We start from the raw sequence: 18212 nt of genomic DNA, 5'->3' as shown, positions 1-18212 counted from the left end.
CAGTCTATTTCCAGTATTATATATTAGTCTATGGTTCAGTTCGTTCATGCCTATAAAAAGTTTGTTTCATGGAAGTTGCTAGTTGCTCGTGTGAATTTTGAAAGTTTGAATTATTTAGAACTTTTCTAAAATAAATTAATCTGCACCTACTCTCTTTTGCTTGTTTTATTTATTGGATTTTACATTTAAAAATAAAGTGAAACCGTAATATCACAAACTTACGAAGTCAATATAATAACAACCAGTGGCAACTAACTATTCGAAGTGTATTCATTGAGTGGACCCTCGGTGCAGGAAGTCATTTTATCAACGATGATACGACTATTGATTCGTTTAAGCCTCGTTTTGCTTGGTAAGTGAATAAACTATTCGCGTTTATTTCAGTAATAGAGCAAATATTGATATTATTGTCTTTCACCAGTGTCGTACCAGTTGGCGACACCATGCGAGGCGATCAGGGGCTACGGTATCCCTGGCATTCCGGGTATGCCTGAAGTCCTGGGTATAGCCGGGGCTATAAAACACCAATGCAGCCTAAGACGTTCTCTGGTACATCGCCAGGACTGGCTTCGCAGCCCGCTACACGACGTGGTCTGGGTATTTCCGCTTGGGGTATCGTCATTCTCATCGTGTCTTTGATTCTGGCCGGTATGGGCTTCTACTATTTCTCGATTTGCTACCCAAGCATCTGCATGAACAGAAACAAGTACAACATGATGAGTATGCCTGCTATGGTTTGATATTATAGAGATAAGAATAAAATAGTCCAGTGTTCCGTGCATTTATATAAATACCATATACACAAATACTACATGTTGTTATATGAGAAAGAAAATGAATCTCCTTAATAGCAAGTGCTCGATATACATTGCCTCTAAGCAACCTAGATCCTAAAATTTTATTTTTAAAATATCTTAAATCTCTTTTAAATGTAAAAGGCAGGTTTCGGGTTAATTATCTAAATCTTGTTTCATCCATACACAATGATAGTGTCAAGGAAATTGTAATCTTGATAAAGTAAATCCATTGTCAGACTGCAATGTGAAGGTTGTGAGCTATGTATGCAAAACTGAACCCAATTTTACACCAACCCACATATTAGGACTTGCTACTATAACAATTTTTGATACTAAATAGTAAAAGTATGTAGTGATTAATATCAGCCTGACAAAAATACTGTCAGGTTCTTTGAAAAGTATATTATTATTAACAGGTTCTACTTTATAAAAAAAAAATTGAGACTGATATGACCAGCTTTTGGAATTATAGTATGTGATAATTGTTCAACGTTGAAATTAGGTCATATGTGCTAAAAGAGATTAACAACATATCAAAGTAATCCATCATGTGCCTTAGCCCTAAAGCCATGGATTAAAACGTAGGACTTAAAGATAACTTTCATGACCAAAAATACACAATTTTATACATTTGGTTCTTACATTTCTATGATTTTGGAAATGTATTTCAAGTTATTCACAAAAAAATTTAAATGTCTTGTAAAAATATCATAAAATTACTTATATAATTGGATATTCTCAAAGTTGCACATCAATTTTATACTTTTCAACATTTATGTGTTCAGTTTTAGATGTATAAGATGCAATTGTATCCTCAATATAACTTGTTTACTTGTTCATAAATAGCAAAACATATACCTCTACAAGGAAACAGGTGCCATAATACAGTTCATGGCAAAAATCCCATAATCCAACCCATTCTGCATTATTATTTCACTTTTGTGATAATTTGCAATTTTATCATAATTCTGCCTTTTTGTTGATAAGCAGGTTACTTGTTAGAAACTATTTAGCCAATTTATAATATTATTATTTATATATTCCTGTTTCTTACAATATCCGTGAAGACGTTGATTAAATATTTTTTAAATAAAGTAATAAAAAAATACTCAACGGAAAAAACTGGTAATCAGCAATTTTATTATGTTGTGTTCAGAAAATATTTCTATTAAGCAGGTTATGTCGGAAGGTACTACGTAATTATATTTTAGTATAAGAAACTTCCAGTAGTTTTTAATTAGGAGTTAAGATAGTGACAAACAAAATGTTTATTTTGTATATGTGATTGTATACTATGAGATCCGACTATTTCAAATATATAGCTAACGCCAATCTTCATGGTCGACCTTAAATTTTAGTGGCGTCGTGTTTATATTTTAGAGACAGAGATGGTGAGTGACAAATACAAATGACTTTCCACAGGAGTCCATAAAGTTTGGTGTGAGCTATCATTATTTATAACTATTAAAATAGCATTATTGTTGTGATTGCTCTATTGAGCATTTTTATTTTGTAAGTTATTGTTAACTTTGATGCTACATAACGTGAGATACAATGTCTTTATTCATTCACAATTTTGGCTATGGGCCAGTGCGCAGGGCCCATTGTTATAGGTCAGACTCATAGAGGTGCTATTTTCGGCCCCAAACGCTATACGTGCAAAGAATTTTATTTTGATTTGCAAATTATAGATTATAAATCGTAAATGTAGCGTCCATTCATCTATGCGATGTTCATCAGTAAATAGTCGAAGCTGACGTGGTTTTAGTCACAAATTCAATGATTTTTCGTTGATTAAGCATTCTGAGTACTGTAGACAGTAATCCCGCCTTATCGCATACAAAAAATTACCGAATAATCATTATTATCTGCATGTAACATATATACGTAGCTATGCTATCACTAGAGATTGTGTTAGTCATGTTATTTCAGGATATTTAAACAGGAAAAATGCCCTTTCATAGAATTATGAAGTTGTTTATACTTTTACAGTATTCCATCTGATTTCCCGTATCCAAGAGGGACGGGAAACGAATGTTATTCCCGTGAGCCATGGAAAACCACAGTATGCATCCACGCTCTTTGCAAATCATATGTCGTCTTGCGTAAAATATGATAAAGTAACAAAATTTAACTTTTCGTAACGAAATGTTGAACCGGCCCCAGCACTGACACTTATTGTTAATTTACCGATTTTGTCTTTAATCTAATTAAACAAGTAGGTAAGTAATTAGTCTAGTATGTTGAAAGAAAAACGTAAAAATAATTAATAATCATGGATATTTCTGCCTAAAATTTCGTCATATTAAATTTTAAACCATGAGAACTAATCACTAACTAGACGTGAATTTAAATTCTTTACTTGCCAATACTTGTTTAGTTACCCAGATTAAAGCCGAAACAAAATGTATGAAAATGGACCTTGAGGTATCGCCTTAATTACTTATAATACTTACAGAATTCATTTGATTGTATCATGCTGTTATAAGAACCTACTTTTTTATTTCTCCGTTGTTTATCCTTGCTACATGTTACTTTATTTTGGGGATAAATATAGTATTAGATAATATTGGCTAAATCAAACATCAATTTGTAAGACTGTAGATTATAAGACTTTTTACATACGTGTGTACGTTTATTATTTAAATGCTCAAATAAAATATATTGTATAAGAATTTTATATTTATTTCTTGCGAACCACATTCAATGAAAATGTTTAGGAAAATTCTGGTAAAAGTGAATCATCTCGTAAGAGTTCGGAGAACTTATTACATATACCCTACCTCTGCCTATTCCCTCAAAATGAAACACCATGATAAATTGTATCAATAACTCTACGCCTAAAGTATAGTGCGCCTCCGCACCATCTATTGATTTTTATCAGGTTACTGAAATAAATATTTTGACTGGCGATTACTTGAAGAAACTAACGTTAGGTCAAGTTGTTTCGTTATTTCGTGCTACTATTCACAAAGGTTCTGTACAAGACGCGCGTTGTTTGTGGTCAAACTACATGCTGAGCAGAAATTCATGCGTCCATGTGGGTTGGGTTAAAATGTGCGCAAACACTTCTAAAACAATGCAATAGGTAGAAGTGAGTTACAACACTGCGCACTCGTCCTGTAATCTTCCGCATTCGTCTACTGGCGTCATTAAAAGGGAAAAAAATGAAGCATATAAATTCATAGTAATTATGTATAATATGTAAAGTGGAATGTTAAAAAAACCCATAAGGAGGAAAAGTTGACCAAGGTGTACGGTACTTTTAGTCATAACAATAAATTACCCTTTTTCTGCCCAACAGGTTTGTTGCGAACTTCTGGGTAATTTTTATACAGGTTGTAACATGATAAGTATAAGTTGAACTAAAGCAGATCTATAGAGGCCGTAATTGTGCATCGATTTAACCCCTACGTATGTTGCGCGATGTGCCATACGCATTAGGCAGTAAGTGTAAGTTTATTTAGATTTGAATTTTTTTTTATGAACTTCGATTTTAATTATACTTTTTCACCTTTGTGTTCGGTTCATGACGTAATAGTGAGTGAGCCTATCGCGTTATTAGACCGTCTTTACAAGTCAGTACAATTGCTCTGAAGTCCCTAGTTCAAATCTCGGGTTGGGGAATGTGATACTAGATTTTTCTGCTCACTATCGCCCCGGTATCTAGAATTAGTGCCCAATATGGCTACAGGCTAGCCTATCACATCATAAGACGAAGCATAAGGTGAAAAGTAGGTGCCCTGGATGCAGACTGCCTCGGTGGCACTGTTATATTGCGTCGCGGTATTTAATACTTGTTTTTTGAAAAAAAAAGCACTCATTATATGAACCAGGAAATCTAAGTTAGCACCATGGTTTCATAGACATGTGCAAGTGTGCACTAATTGTCTCTCTAGCTTTCAAGATACAGTGTGTGTACTTATGTTCTATATAAGAGACAAAAAAAGAAGGCGTATGGAATATAGTTATCGAAGTGAGGAAAACCGCAAATAACGGAATCAACGAAAAATTAACCACTATAACTATTGTATAAAGTTGGTAGTCGCTAGTATATACTTACTATTTGTAGGTCACACGTAGTCTATTAGATACGACAGCGCATCACAACCACAACAGCTCTCTCATTTGATTATAATTAATTACGTAAGTGTTGTAATTAACGTTGCATCGTCGCCACTGACAATTGTTAACTGTATATACCTAGTAGGAATTGAATGCCATCGACAACTAAGCAAATAAAGTTATAAATTCGTTGAATTTGTCCAGTGTTTTATAAATATTGGTACTTAATGATTTCTATCAGTTACCAAATTCATATTGTAATTGTCCACGCAAGATTTTCATATAAAATTACATTGCTCTGCTTTTTCTATTATTTATTTCTATGATATCTATATTCACATAAAATTCTGCATTATTATTACATCTAGTGCTAGTTTGGCCAAGGTAGGACGCTTGTACGGCGTACGCCCTTGCAGATCGCTGTGACATCGCATGTTATTCATTACGCGAGGTTAACATCGCCTCGGGGATTACTCGCTTATAGCATAATAATGTTACAATTAACGGCCGGTATCAATAACTTAATAATATTTAACTGGAGTTTGATATTACAACTCGACGGTATAAGTTACGCTATTATTTATTACTAGCTTTTGCCCGCGGCTCCGCCCGCGTTATAAAGTTTTTCAGGCTAAAGTTTTCCGTTATAAAAGTAGTAGTTTCCCGGGAGCTTTTGTTCTTCCCAGGGTCTCAAACTGTTTCCATACCAAATTTCATCTTAATACGTTGGGTAGTTTTTGAGTTTAACACGTTCAGGCAGACAGATGTAGCGAGGGACTTTGTTTTATAATATATATTTTAGAACTTTTTAAGAGGAACAATCCCGTCATACATCATTGTTGCATAACTTTAACCGTTTACGCAGCGCACGCAACGGAAGCTCTCAAAACTAATATTTTTTCCCCGTTTTTGCAACACGTTTCATTACTGCTCCGCTCCTATTGGCCATAGCGTGATGACATATAGCCTATAGCGCTCCACAAATAAAGGGCTATCCAACACAAAAAGAATTTTTCAGTTTGGACCGGTAGTTCCTGAGATTAGCCATTACTGCTCCGCTCCTATTGGGTATAGCGTGATGACATATAGCCTATAGCAATCCACGAATAAAGGGTTATCCAACGCAAAAAGAATTTTTCAGTTTGGACCGGTAGTTCCTGAGATTAGCCATTACTGCTCCGCTCCTATTGGGTATAGCGTGATGATATATAGCCTATAGTACTCCACGAACAAAGGGCTATCCAACGCAAAAAGAATTTTTCAGTTTGGACCGGTAGTTCCTAAGATTAGCCATTACTGCTCCGCTCCTATTGGGTATAGCGTGATGATATATAGCCTATAGCACTCCACGAACAAAGGGCTATCCAACGCAAAAAGAATTTTTCAGTTTGGACCGGTAGTTCCTGAGATTAGCGCGTTCAAACAAACAAACAAACAAACTCTTCAGCTTTATATAATAGTATAGATTACAATATCACAAACTTCGAATGCTCATTCAAAGAAAGATAAGACTCTTTGCTGTCGGAAGGAGCTAAGTTGAGCTCCAGGCATTGCTGACGTCATGGGGGATACCACTTACGATCAGGTGAACCGTTAAGTCATCTGTCTTCGGAAGCAATAAAATTAACTAGAGAATGCTCCCCGAAGCGTTTTATTTTTGTACTCAGTACTAGTACTGGGAACGGGTCTGCTACTAAGAGGACAACGTTGAAGGAAAACAAAGCGAGAAAACCTACATATTTACCAAAGAATTGTACACATTTATTTCCCACAAACGAAACTACCTACCAGTTTCATTCAAGTCTACACTGAGACATTTTTTTTTAATCCATAAGCATAACCTTTATCCTGAAATTTAATCAAACTTTTGTATAATTATAGTACATGATTAACGCGAGTATCACAAACGTTAGGGGCCGTTCAAGTATTAAGTACGTAAAGCAATCCCCCCCCCCCCTTTTTTTTTTCAAATACACAATTTATTTCGGAAAATACCGGAAAGTCGTTAAAATACCTTTGTTATTTTTAAAAAAAAAAAACAATGTTACATAACGCTTTGTACGAGAGCCCCCCCCCCCCCCTCGCTCCTGTAACGCATCGTAACGTTTTACAAGAAAAAATTGCGTTACGTAATACTTGAACGGCCCCTTATTTAGCTAAGGGCAGAACAATTCTATGAAGAATTCGTTTGAGTGCTTTCGGCATCACAGCTCTCTCAATACATAGGTGTGTGGGATAGACATGGTGCTGCAGTTGATTAATATTGAGATACGACTTTATTTAAGTTGGCTGTCAGAAACAAAGCTGAACAACGCATGGAGTCAATAATAATGTACTAGTACATACTAACTCCATGGAACAAAGCCAAAGAAAGCTATGAAATTGTTGCATGCATTCGCGCGCATTGTACGTATATTGTTGTCTGTAAATACCTGTGTAATGGTTCTAGGCCGAAAGACCCTTCTAGTTCCACAATAACCTTTAATATGTAGGTTTCTGTAATTATTATGGATACTAAAAAAGAAATAAAACTACAATTACAATTAAAAATTTATTAGCGATTTCATAATAAAATTATCCAAACTCGACTGTACTAAATGCTTGATTACTGGAAGAGACGCCGCAACTAGATCGACATTTATAAAATTAAATTCTAAATTGATATTTCCGTATTACTAATATGACTGCATCATCCATCTTCCGCGCAGTCGGATAAAAATACAAATAGTCAGTCCATCTTACACGCATTAGAACTCCAAAGATCTATTATAATTGTGATTTAGATATGTGAAAATAGATTGTAGAAAAATAAACTTTGATACAATTTCTGTTACATACGAGATATCGAGAATAGGCGACGTTGAGAAACATGTTTGTACGCGTTAATTACAATCTAATTACAGTTTTAATTAATGATCAGTGATTAACTAGATTGTGTTAGTTGAAAATGAACATACAGCGTACAGATTTAGGCTGATATTTATAAAGGAAAATTCACTTAGGTTGACACTTGCAAGTTTAAGTACTAGATAAAAACTATTACGAAAAGTGTTACAAAGAGTTTTATATCGAATTGCAATATTTTCATAAATAAGTTATTAGATTCGATAATAAAAAATGCTAAATGCAACAGACATATTAGATTTACACTGAGCCCAACATGTAATTATACATATCAACCATATATTCATGACAAAAAACTCCTATCTCAAAATGCAACAGTTCAAAATTTATATTCATATAATGTATGCTAGTAATTGTTTAGTCAAAATAAACATTAAATATCTGACATGGATTGATTGTTTTTTTTATTTGAGACACCAACTCGAGAAATGTTTTGTCTTTACAATGGCAGTACACTGACACAATAGACATAGAAAATAGACTGTGAATTACCATCCAGCTGTTTCTGAGACTTGGGGGAAATGTGTAAGAGATTAATATGCGGCCAGTAGTGTTCTAAAATTCTGAATGGTATAAATGACAAACTTGTAGGAGTTAAGTTTGCCCTTTCATCATTACAGACATGCAGAAAGTCATCTATTGGCCACCTTTATTTTGTTCTGCAGTCCATTCTCTATACCTATGATTGACACACATAGCCGGTTGCAAGAAACTACTGTTTTCTTCTATATTTTGTGTCACACGAAAATATTAGTGACGTAACAGACATGAAAGGTCACAAAATTGAGCACAAACCTTCGATGGAAGCATAAAATTTCTTGCAACTGACTTAAAATTCACTTCAGATCATGTCATGCGTAGGCCATGCGCGTCAGAGAAGCTACCCACAACTTATCAGCTATTAGAATCATAAGTGACATGCAGGTCATTTTCATAGCTTCTGATGCGTTCACCTGACGTTGACGCGATATGAAGTCTATCCTAACACAGACACTTTACAAAACACGATTCACAGCACAGTTTATAACTCGTCTTTGAGATCTACGTCTGACAGGTCAATGTCCTCTTCTGGCGGAAGTTCTCCGTCTTTGCCGTCCCAAGGGTCAGTGGAGGCCACCTTGGGCATCTCGGCACCCCTCACCGGGGCAGTCTGGCCTCGACCGAACGACAGATCCCTGTAAAAAATTACGTGTTAATGAATACAATAAAAAATTACATAAATATTTCCAATTCTTTTCTAACTTTCCCTTTGAATTTTTTTAGGAAAGATAGTTTAGTGTTCCTAGGGACTTGCTGTTTTTTACTGTAATTAAAATTGCTTTTCTAAAACATCATTTACTGGCAATAAAAAAGTAAGGAAATTAAAGTAATTAGAAATACCTGAGGAACTCATTGATGCCAGTCTCTGAGAAGGATCCCCTGAGCGTGGAGAACTTGAGTTTCTTGGCATTGACGACGGCCATGGCGGGGTATCCGAAGCCACCAAGCTCCAGCGCCTCTTCCAATGCAGTTTGGGCACCAGCTTCCGCCCAGATCCAACTGCAGATAGCATAATCATGTTAATGATAGAAGCAATGGTAATCAGTGTGCCATGTGGATGGACTGACTCCCTTAAGTTATTAATACCAATATCTATCAGAATATTTCAGAACCCAAGTCACACTTTGCTTGCACTGCCGTATAGCTAGTGTTACAGAATATTCACATATATTTTCAAGATATCACGCAACAATAAATGCCATGCACTATGTATTATGTAATTTAAAGTACTGTGTGTTTAGCTGTTTATTTGTTGGCGTGTTAGAACATAAAGCCAACAAATATATGTACCATTGAGATTTAAAGAATAAACGGATAATACTTTCAGATTTAAACTGTATAAATGATATAAAATACGCGTGTACTGACCCCCACATCTTGTTCTTGTACTTTTCTCCGAGCCGCTTAAGTACAGCTAGGTAGTCGTTTCTGCAGGCCGCGTTGCAGTCCAGGATGTGAGGCAGGATCGACACTACACAGAGCGGCTTCTCACTGCACGCCTTCATGGTTTCCTCGTCAATTACCTGCAAGCATTTAGTTTATTATTATTCAAACAACCCCTTCATAGCCTATACGACGATGAAAACCATCATAATGCTGATTGGCAAAAAGACTCACAACACGCATAATAAATGGATTTTCAGTTATTTACACTGATATAATCATCAACAGGATATATTGAATTTGACTGTGTGTATCTAAAAACACGATTTTTTTAATGTATTTTACTGTCTTAACTTGTCTGTCGCCACCAAGCGATAAGTTAAAATAGAGTTAGACAATTTAGAAGGTATGCAAAACCTACCAACTCGTTTTCTAAATGTTTCTACCCAATATTCATAGAAGCATGGAAGTATAAATAAATAAAACTTTGAACATTCAGATTCTTGGAACTAACTAGTAGCAACTTGTAGGTTTGACTGTGGATGTAAAAGGTATAGTGACATCTATGCTATTATATAAAGCTGAAGAGTTTGTTTGTTTGTTTGAACGCGCTAATCTCAGGAACTACCGGTCCAAGCTGAAAAATTCTTTTTGCATTGGATAGCCCTTTGTTCGTGGAGTGCTATAGGCTATATATCATCACGCTATACCCAAAAGGAGCGGAGCAGTAATGGCTAATCTCAGGAACCACCGGTCCAAACTGAAAAATTCTTTTTGCATTGGATAGCCCTTTGTTCGTGGAGTGCTGTAGGCTATATATCATCACGCTATACCCAATAGGAGCGGAGCAGTAATGGCTAATCTCAGGAACTACAGGTTCAAACTGAAAAATTATTTTTCCGTTGGATAGCCCTTTGTTCGTAGAGTGCTATATGCTATATATCATCATGCTATACCTAATAAGAGCAGATCAGTAATGGCTAATCTCAGGAACTACCGATTCGAACTGAAAAATTCTTTTTGTGTTGAATAGCCCTTGCTTGTAGAGTGCTCTAAGTTATATAGCATCACGCTATGACTAATAGGAGCGGAGCAGTAATGGCTAAACTCAGGAACTACCAGTTTGAACTGAATAATTCGTTTTGTGTTGGATAGCCCTTTATTTGTGGAGTACTATAGGCTGTATATCATCACGCTATGACCAATAGGCGCGGAGCAGTAATGAAACATGTTGCAAAAACGGAGACAATTTATTAGTTTTGAAAGCTTCCGTTGCGTGCGCTGCGTAAACGGTTAGAGTTATGCAACAATGATGTATGACGGGATTGTTCCTCTTAAAAAGTTCTAAAAATATATTACAAAACAAAGTCCTCCACTGCATCTGTCTGCCTGAACGTGTTAAACTCAAAAACTACCCAACGTATTAAGATGAAATTTGGTATGGAGACAGTTTGAGACCCTGGGAAGAACATAGGCTCACGGGAAACTACTACTTTTATAACGGAAAACTTTAGCCTGAAAAACTTTATAACGCGGGCGAAGCCGCGGGCAAAAGCTATTTATAATATAAAACTTAACATCCAATATTTTGTGGTGTTGAGTAGAGTGTTGTTATATACTTCTCATCATTCAGTTGTATAAAAATCCTACATAATTTTCCAAAACATTTCGTGAACAATCTCTCAAAGTTATAAACATTCGTTGTATTATGAAACGCATTATAAAATATAAGCAGTAACGCGTGTACAATAACATGTGTTGGTAATAAATTTTACGACATGCGTCAAAGCAGTCCCATACATCGGCTTCATTTCACAGTCACGCTCTCGCGTAAGTAATGTGTTTTACTAACATTTTAAATTCAATTAATGTTCACAGTAATTACAATGATTATAAAAACACATTTTTACAAAGCCTGTTGGAGAAACAATATCGCTTAGTTGTTATTGGCCGCTTGCTTGATATTGACTAACTCTAAGCATTTTCTCTGTTTTTATATTCGACCAAATTACATACTTCTCACTACTATCTTTACCTCTACACGAGCTTTTGTGCCTCATCTTTAAAACTGAATTTTCCATACATCCTCCCCGATCCATATCATTTATTTCAAATCTGCCATTCACTAATCTACTGTATATAGTGATAAACTTGCCCCTTTACCAGCATACCATAGGAAACTAACATCTCATCAGTTGACATATCTGGACCCTACTACACATACCAAGTGGAGCAAGGTTATTTGCTGTGTTCATATATAGAATTACCTGCACAATTTCCGGCGCGGGCACATTCTCGGCGACCTTATCCATGGCCCAGGCGACGATGTCGCTGGCGGTGCGGCCGCCGTTGTAGTCCTCGACGGAGTCACTGGTCTTCTTGCCGGCTGGGAACATCTTGATGGTGGGATATCCTTGCACCTGGTACCGCGCCGCCATGGCCTGGTGTACGGTGGCATCTAGCGCTCCCACTTTCACCTGGACATTTGTAAATGTATGTTTATATTTTTTTATGTGATTTAGCAAAGATGCCAACTAAATTGGAGTTGTTGGCAAGTAGAATGTATTCTAATTGTTATGTTGTTCAGCAGTGGCGAACGGTGAAGTTTTCCGATAGGGAACCCGACTCAACATATACATACTAACATGCATTTAGAATCGCAAGAATTATACCGCTCTGTATTCCGTGTGTATTGAACTTTTATTTAATTTCACACAATTTATGAAAAAAAAAGTGTCAACTACTACAGTGTCGCTAAGAGAATTAGTATACAAAAACTATTCTATAACTAGTAGGCTTTGATATTTGTCATAATCATAACTGTTACAATATTATCACATTGTTGAGTATTGATTATAATTATTACTTTTAATTTCAGTATGCCAGACAGGACATTCTACAGAACTTGAGTGATGGCTAAAGACCCTGACAATCTGTATTTCTCCTGAAAAATTTTAGCACCAAACATATAAAGAGGTATGGACGGCGGGTAATTCTTGAAAATTGACCTTTGGATAATTTTGCCTTAGGGTCGAATTCTATATGACCATATTTCCTGATGAACAATGTAAAGTGGATATACTATATGATAATTTCCAGAAGTTATCTCAGAAGTCAGCTGTTGTAACTGTTTACTTGGTAAACAGTTACAACAGCTGACTTCTGAGAAGATTGAAGCTTGCTGGACTTGCAAGGAACCATATATGTGTAGAAATTGTTGACATATCGCCATTAGTGTAAACGCATCTAGAAGTTCTTGTGCAATATATTGCTGAAAGAACTTGCTAGTCTAAATTTATTTTAACAGTGTGTACTAACCTTGCCCTTGAGCTCGGTGGCGGCCTTGGCCCAGTGCGGCTCGAGGTTCTTGCAGTGTCCACACCACGGCGCGAAGAACTCCACCAGCCACAGGTCCTCGCTGTCCAGCACCAGCTCCTTGAAGTTGCTGTCCGTCAGCTCGATCACATCCGACTGCAAACAAAATACTATATGAATGAAGTGTTAAGGAATAAAATTATGTCTAGACTTGATATTTTACCCAACAACACTAATTATAACATTTCATACAGTACATTTACTTTCATACAGACTAGTACGACTTTTCCGCAACCAGGTGCTTATAGTTCTTAAGGGTTAAAAAAATAAGTAACGTAATAAAGTTTTAAAAGCCTAGTCCTAACATCCATTCCTCATACTTATCTATTTAAAAAAATGATAGTTAAATGCTCTAATTTTAAAATGACGCCCTAGTAGTTTTAAATAACATTTTTTTTATTTATTTAGTTCTTAAAATTAAAAACTTAAGTACGAGTTTTAAAATGTATTTGATTGTTTCCAACTGGTTAATTTAATTTCTTGTTTGCATATATTTTACGGACTTAAACTACTCCTGTGCATGGCCTGTTGCGTCGTTATATTTTTTCTAGAAGCTTCTACATTGTCCCGTCAATTAAGTTCAGAATGCGGGGGCGGTTAACGGTAGGTAGTAGGTACATATTGACACTGACGTGGCCTAGAAGTAGCTTCTCGAAAAAAAGTGAGAGGCTGCGTGGGAACACGTGGGTGATAGTAAACTTCATATCTACGCCTACAATATTGCATCATATACTTTTTAACAATATACAATATAGAACTTTTCCACATTTAAAATGACAAATCTTTATTCCTTTTGTATAAGGATAAGAATTTGAATGATTCAAAATTAGATCGTGTAATAGCTTAGTTTCGTTAGAGAAAATATATTTTAACTCTTTAGTACTTAATCACAATTCTTCAATATTTAAAATTAAAAACCCAGCATGCCAATTATGTCGTATGCAATAGTTAAATCTCTGAATATATTGACGCAAGTGGTCTGGGACCAAGGTGCAATCTACATCATAATTACAATGTACAATAATAATTATTATTTCAGTTCCCATAACTCCATACAATGTTATCATAACAATGAATTGATTGTGGCTGAATTTTTTAAGCATGAAAGCATCGTCAGTTAGTCAAACCTGGTTTCTTATCGCGCTACTAAAATGCCTTGCTTTGTTGGCATAATATAAACATGCGACCATTTTATTATGATAACGTGGGTGAACGACTTTTAATCTATTTATGGAATTTGAGATTGTATACTACATTGTAATCAAGTTACCGAAATTTTCTAGCCTAGAGTCTAGGCCAAACTATCAGCATCTTGAATCGGTAGTAAATACTTAAATAATAATACATTACAGTTAGCTTGTTAGTATTCAAAATTAATTTATAATAAGTATTTCATAAAAAAAGAACTATATCGTTACATATATTTATTTTGAGGAATACTCAAGTATTGGAAACTCTAATTGCAAAAACTATTTTGTTATGGACAATGGTCTCTGCGCAGATCATGAATAGTAAACACCGACAATAGCGGAAGAAATGTAGGCATGTCTATATTATATTAATATATCTCGTTGATTATAATGTTTAATAAAAATATTCAATCGAAAATTATATATTTAAAATCAAAATGTAAAAAAAATAATCAAAATGTACAATCAAATGTTAACCATAAACCACAGCAAATTTTAAAATTTGGAATTTTGTAATTAGAAATTATCTATAAATTAAATATTATATTATTATAACACGCAATAAATCCCAAAATCAAAACTTATACTACTAAATATTTCTTCTTTAAATGTTGAGTTTGAATAATTTTTAACGGAGCATCATATATTTTTCTTCGTAACAAGTTTTCTTGTAATATTTCTAACTTCTTCTTTAAAAGAGGGGAAGTTATTTCGTTCGGATGCTGTATTTGCTTCACAACTGACGTGTTTTTCATCCGCACCCACGGTATGTTGTGACCATATATGGTAAATTTTGTTTTGTCCTAATAAAAATAATTAATTTAACCTCTTTCGGCTCAAATATTAACTCTAGATTCGTCCATAAAAATATTAATGACTTCATCATATGAAATAAGTAAATAAAAAATATTATGATAATTATATGCCAATAAAAAAAAATCAATGATAGTATAGTTTTTATGTTTTTAGTGACAACAACGGTATCTCAGCCCTACATTACTTTGAGAGTAGAAAAATATGTTTGCATCTAAAAAAAACATATTTCACTATGGGAATTAAATGCCAGACTACTTTCATGCTGCCCCATGCAAAAGCGAGGTTATTATTTCCGAATGATTCATTCATTAACATATAGGAGGTATTCATTTGCACATTTAGGTAATGTGCATGAGGACATCTATATGTAGGCTGTATGTAGGAGTAGGCTGATCTGTATGTTTACTTAGCGAGTATATTAAGGGACACATAAGCATATTTATTTAAGTCTGTTACGACTATACTACGGATGAAACATTGCTGATTTTGTCTGGTAATAATTGTCAAGTGACATATTATGTGTGGCAATTAGATATTATTCTAATAGATACATGCAAAATTTTATTTGTTAAAAATTGTATTGTTAACATAAATAAGTGAAATATTTTTAGTGCCTAAGTTCAGAGAGAAGTGTATCATTGTAATTAAGTATTTATGAAAGAAATAAATATTTAAAAAAATGCTCTTCATTTGCATTATTTTCAAGATATAGTTTAATTTGTATTTGTTAAACTTATTAACCAATATAACAAATTAATATTAAATATATTAATAATTATTGCCTGTAATACATTAAAACCTATAATAATATTTTGCATTGTGATAGAAACCTAAAGACAACATATTACTAACTTAATTATGTGTTTACATCATCTATGTTTCGTCTAATAACAATAAATGCAGTCTATTGCAACTGTGGTGGCAACTGAGATATGAAAATAAAATTTTATTTCATTTCAATATTTATGGTTAAAAAAAAATAGTTAACTTATTGATTACCAGTTATCAATAAATTATTTTTAAATTGACTATATTTGTTGTGTATGTTTTAGTCAAAACTGAGAAAAAACTCAAACCCATTTAAAAAAAAAATCAGTGGAATTGAGAACTTCCTCCTATTTTTGAAGCTGGTCAAAAACATGTTTCGGTCAAACAATAATTTTTAATATATTGCATCTAAATGTGCAATTATATTTTGGATATAACAAACATTGCCGACACCAATTCGTTGCAATAGGTGACCATATAAAAATAACATAACACTTATGGCTTTTTAAATTCCCTTATTCTATTCTTTAGTTTATAATTCTTTAACAAGTCATTGAGATGTTTTAAAATTTTTACCTTATCGGAGCCACCACTGGGTTTCTTGCCCAAGTTGTCATATGCTCTCTCCTTAGCTGCCTTGAGGGCTGCGTCTACAAATGCCTCGGCGGTTCTCTGGCCCTGGTATGGTGTGTGTTTGCTGCCCGTGAAGATTTTGATGGTTGGGAACCCAGTGACTCCATATTTCTGTGATAGGCTCTTGTGGTTGTCTGCATCTACTGCACCCACTTTAACTATTCCCTGCAAGGACATTTGTCATTAAAATATGTTTGTGAGACTTTGTTGGGAGTATTCACGGGATATAAATTTATGAGATATAATTATATATAATATAATTCATTTTTTTTTCATTCAATTATAATAATGTATAAAAATCTGTAACATATAGAAATAGATTTGCCCCGGATACACTCAGCTAACCAAGATGGACATATGAATGGGTAATATTTACTAATATGGAAATGTTGACAAAAACCAACCTTTAAGGCCCTGGCGGCTTTTTTATATTCTGGAACAAGGTTCTTGCAGTGTCCGCACCACGGCGCGAAGAACTCCACAATCCACACTTCATCAGAGTTTGTAACCAGTCTGTCGAAGTTGCTAGGCGTCAGTTCCACCACGTCTGACGAGGAGTCGTAAAGAGCGGATGACCTCGCCGCAAATATTAATATACCTATAAAATAAAGAAAACAAAAATTACCGGCACCGTGTCAATGGATTGTAAAGTCATTTTATAACTTCACGGTATAATTAAATGTTATTATAACATACCTAATAAATATGTGTGTAACATTTTTCACTGATTTAACGTTAAAGAAATATTAAAAATACGATATATACCGGCTTTATAAATGAGATCGCACAATTTCACGCGGACACAAATGAAATAAACACGTCAATCTTTTTTTCGGCATCGAAGAAAATGATGATATTGTCAATGGATTTCGTGGACTTGCATGATTGGTGCATTTCGTTTTTCCCGCCACCTAGTTGAGGTAAAGTGGAGGTCAATGGGTCAAAAACTTATACAACAAAAACAACTTGGTGATACAATTTTTTTTTATTGTTATACAATTTTTTCTTTAACATTAATATTTTTATGTATATTATATACTATATTATTTATGTTTCATTCTTTATAAAACAATCAGTAGGAAAAACATGTTGTCTATAGTTTTCGTTTTATTCCGGATAATAAACAACATGGGCATATAATAAACCGGTGCGGCGCGATCCCTAAAAGGTAGCCTTCGATCATGGTCTTAAAATAATGTGCAAAATTTATTATAAACAAAGATGCAAAGGTTCTAAAAAATATCTATTTTGTGGCGTCCGTTGTCTTTGCCTGGGGATAAATTTTACGTAAAACACTTTGTATTACAAAGTAAAGAAGAATAGGCACATTCATAATATAATCTAAATAATTATCCATCCGTTACACGAAATGCGTCTGTGCACATAAGCAATTTCGCATCAGAGTTTGGGCTGCACAGTGCACCCGACAGTCAAAGCTTGTCGTTAGTCACGACTAGTAGCAATATTTTTCTATTCTCTTTCTAAATAATTGCTATTAGGCGTTCTTTTAGGATTCATTATACGTAAGTGCGTGAATATTTAATTAATGATATAGTTTGTGTTTCCATTTCCAGTTCGATATCTTAAAGAATTAACTAATATAAAACTAGATTACTACCATAAGTATATAATTGTGTATATATGTTACGGTTTGAATTAGGTGCCTAATATTCGTGGTCACTTTTCCTACAAAATTATTCATATAAAAAAGTTTAATTCTCTTTTTCTTTATTCTGATGGA

General features: G+C 34.4%; 1 protein-coding gene and 1 non-coding gene across 2 annotated transcripts; one reads left to right on the top strand and one right to left on the bottom strand.

The window, feature by feature from the left end:
- The first annotated feature begins 17 nt into the window (after positions 1 to 17).
- Positions 18 to 1648, top strand: LOC115450131. The gene is made up of 2 exons (XR_005113033.1): positions 18 to 352; positions 422 to 1648. It is a non-coding gene; the product is annotated as an uncharacterized LOC115450131 (transcript).
- A 5751-nt stretch (positions 1649 to 7399) lies between these two features.
- On the bottom strand, positions 7400 to 17351 carry LOC115453512 (protein disulfide-isomerase A6 homolog). Its single transcript, XM_030182211.2, has 8 exons — positions 17168 to 17351; positions 16876 to 17069; positions 16415 to 16636; positions 13008 to 13160; positions 11957 to 12166; positions 9675 to 9829; positions 9147 to 9305; positions 7400 to 8941 (listed from the first exon to the last, which is right to left on the bottom strand). The coding sequence occupies exons 1-8, from the start codon at positions 17187 to 17189 to the stop codon at positions 8788 to 8790; spliced, it is 1269 nt and encodes a 422-aa protein (XP_030038071.2). The 5' UTR covers positions 17190 to 17351; the 3' UTR covers positions 7400 to 8787.
- Positions 17352 to 18212: the final 861 nt, after the last annotated feature.

Source organism: Manduca sexta, chromosome 25 (assembly GCF_014839805.1).
Source record: "Manduca sexta isolate Smith_Timp_Sample1 chromosome 25, JHU_Msex_v1.0, whole genome shotgun sequence".
Classification (NCBI taxonomy): Eukaryota; Metazoa; Arthropoda; class Insecta; order Lepidoptera; family Sphingidae; genus Manduca; species Manduca sexta.
Note: the sequence above shows the minus strand (reverse complement) of the source record. Positions and strands in the feature narration are given on the sequence as shown.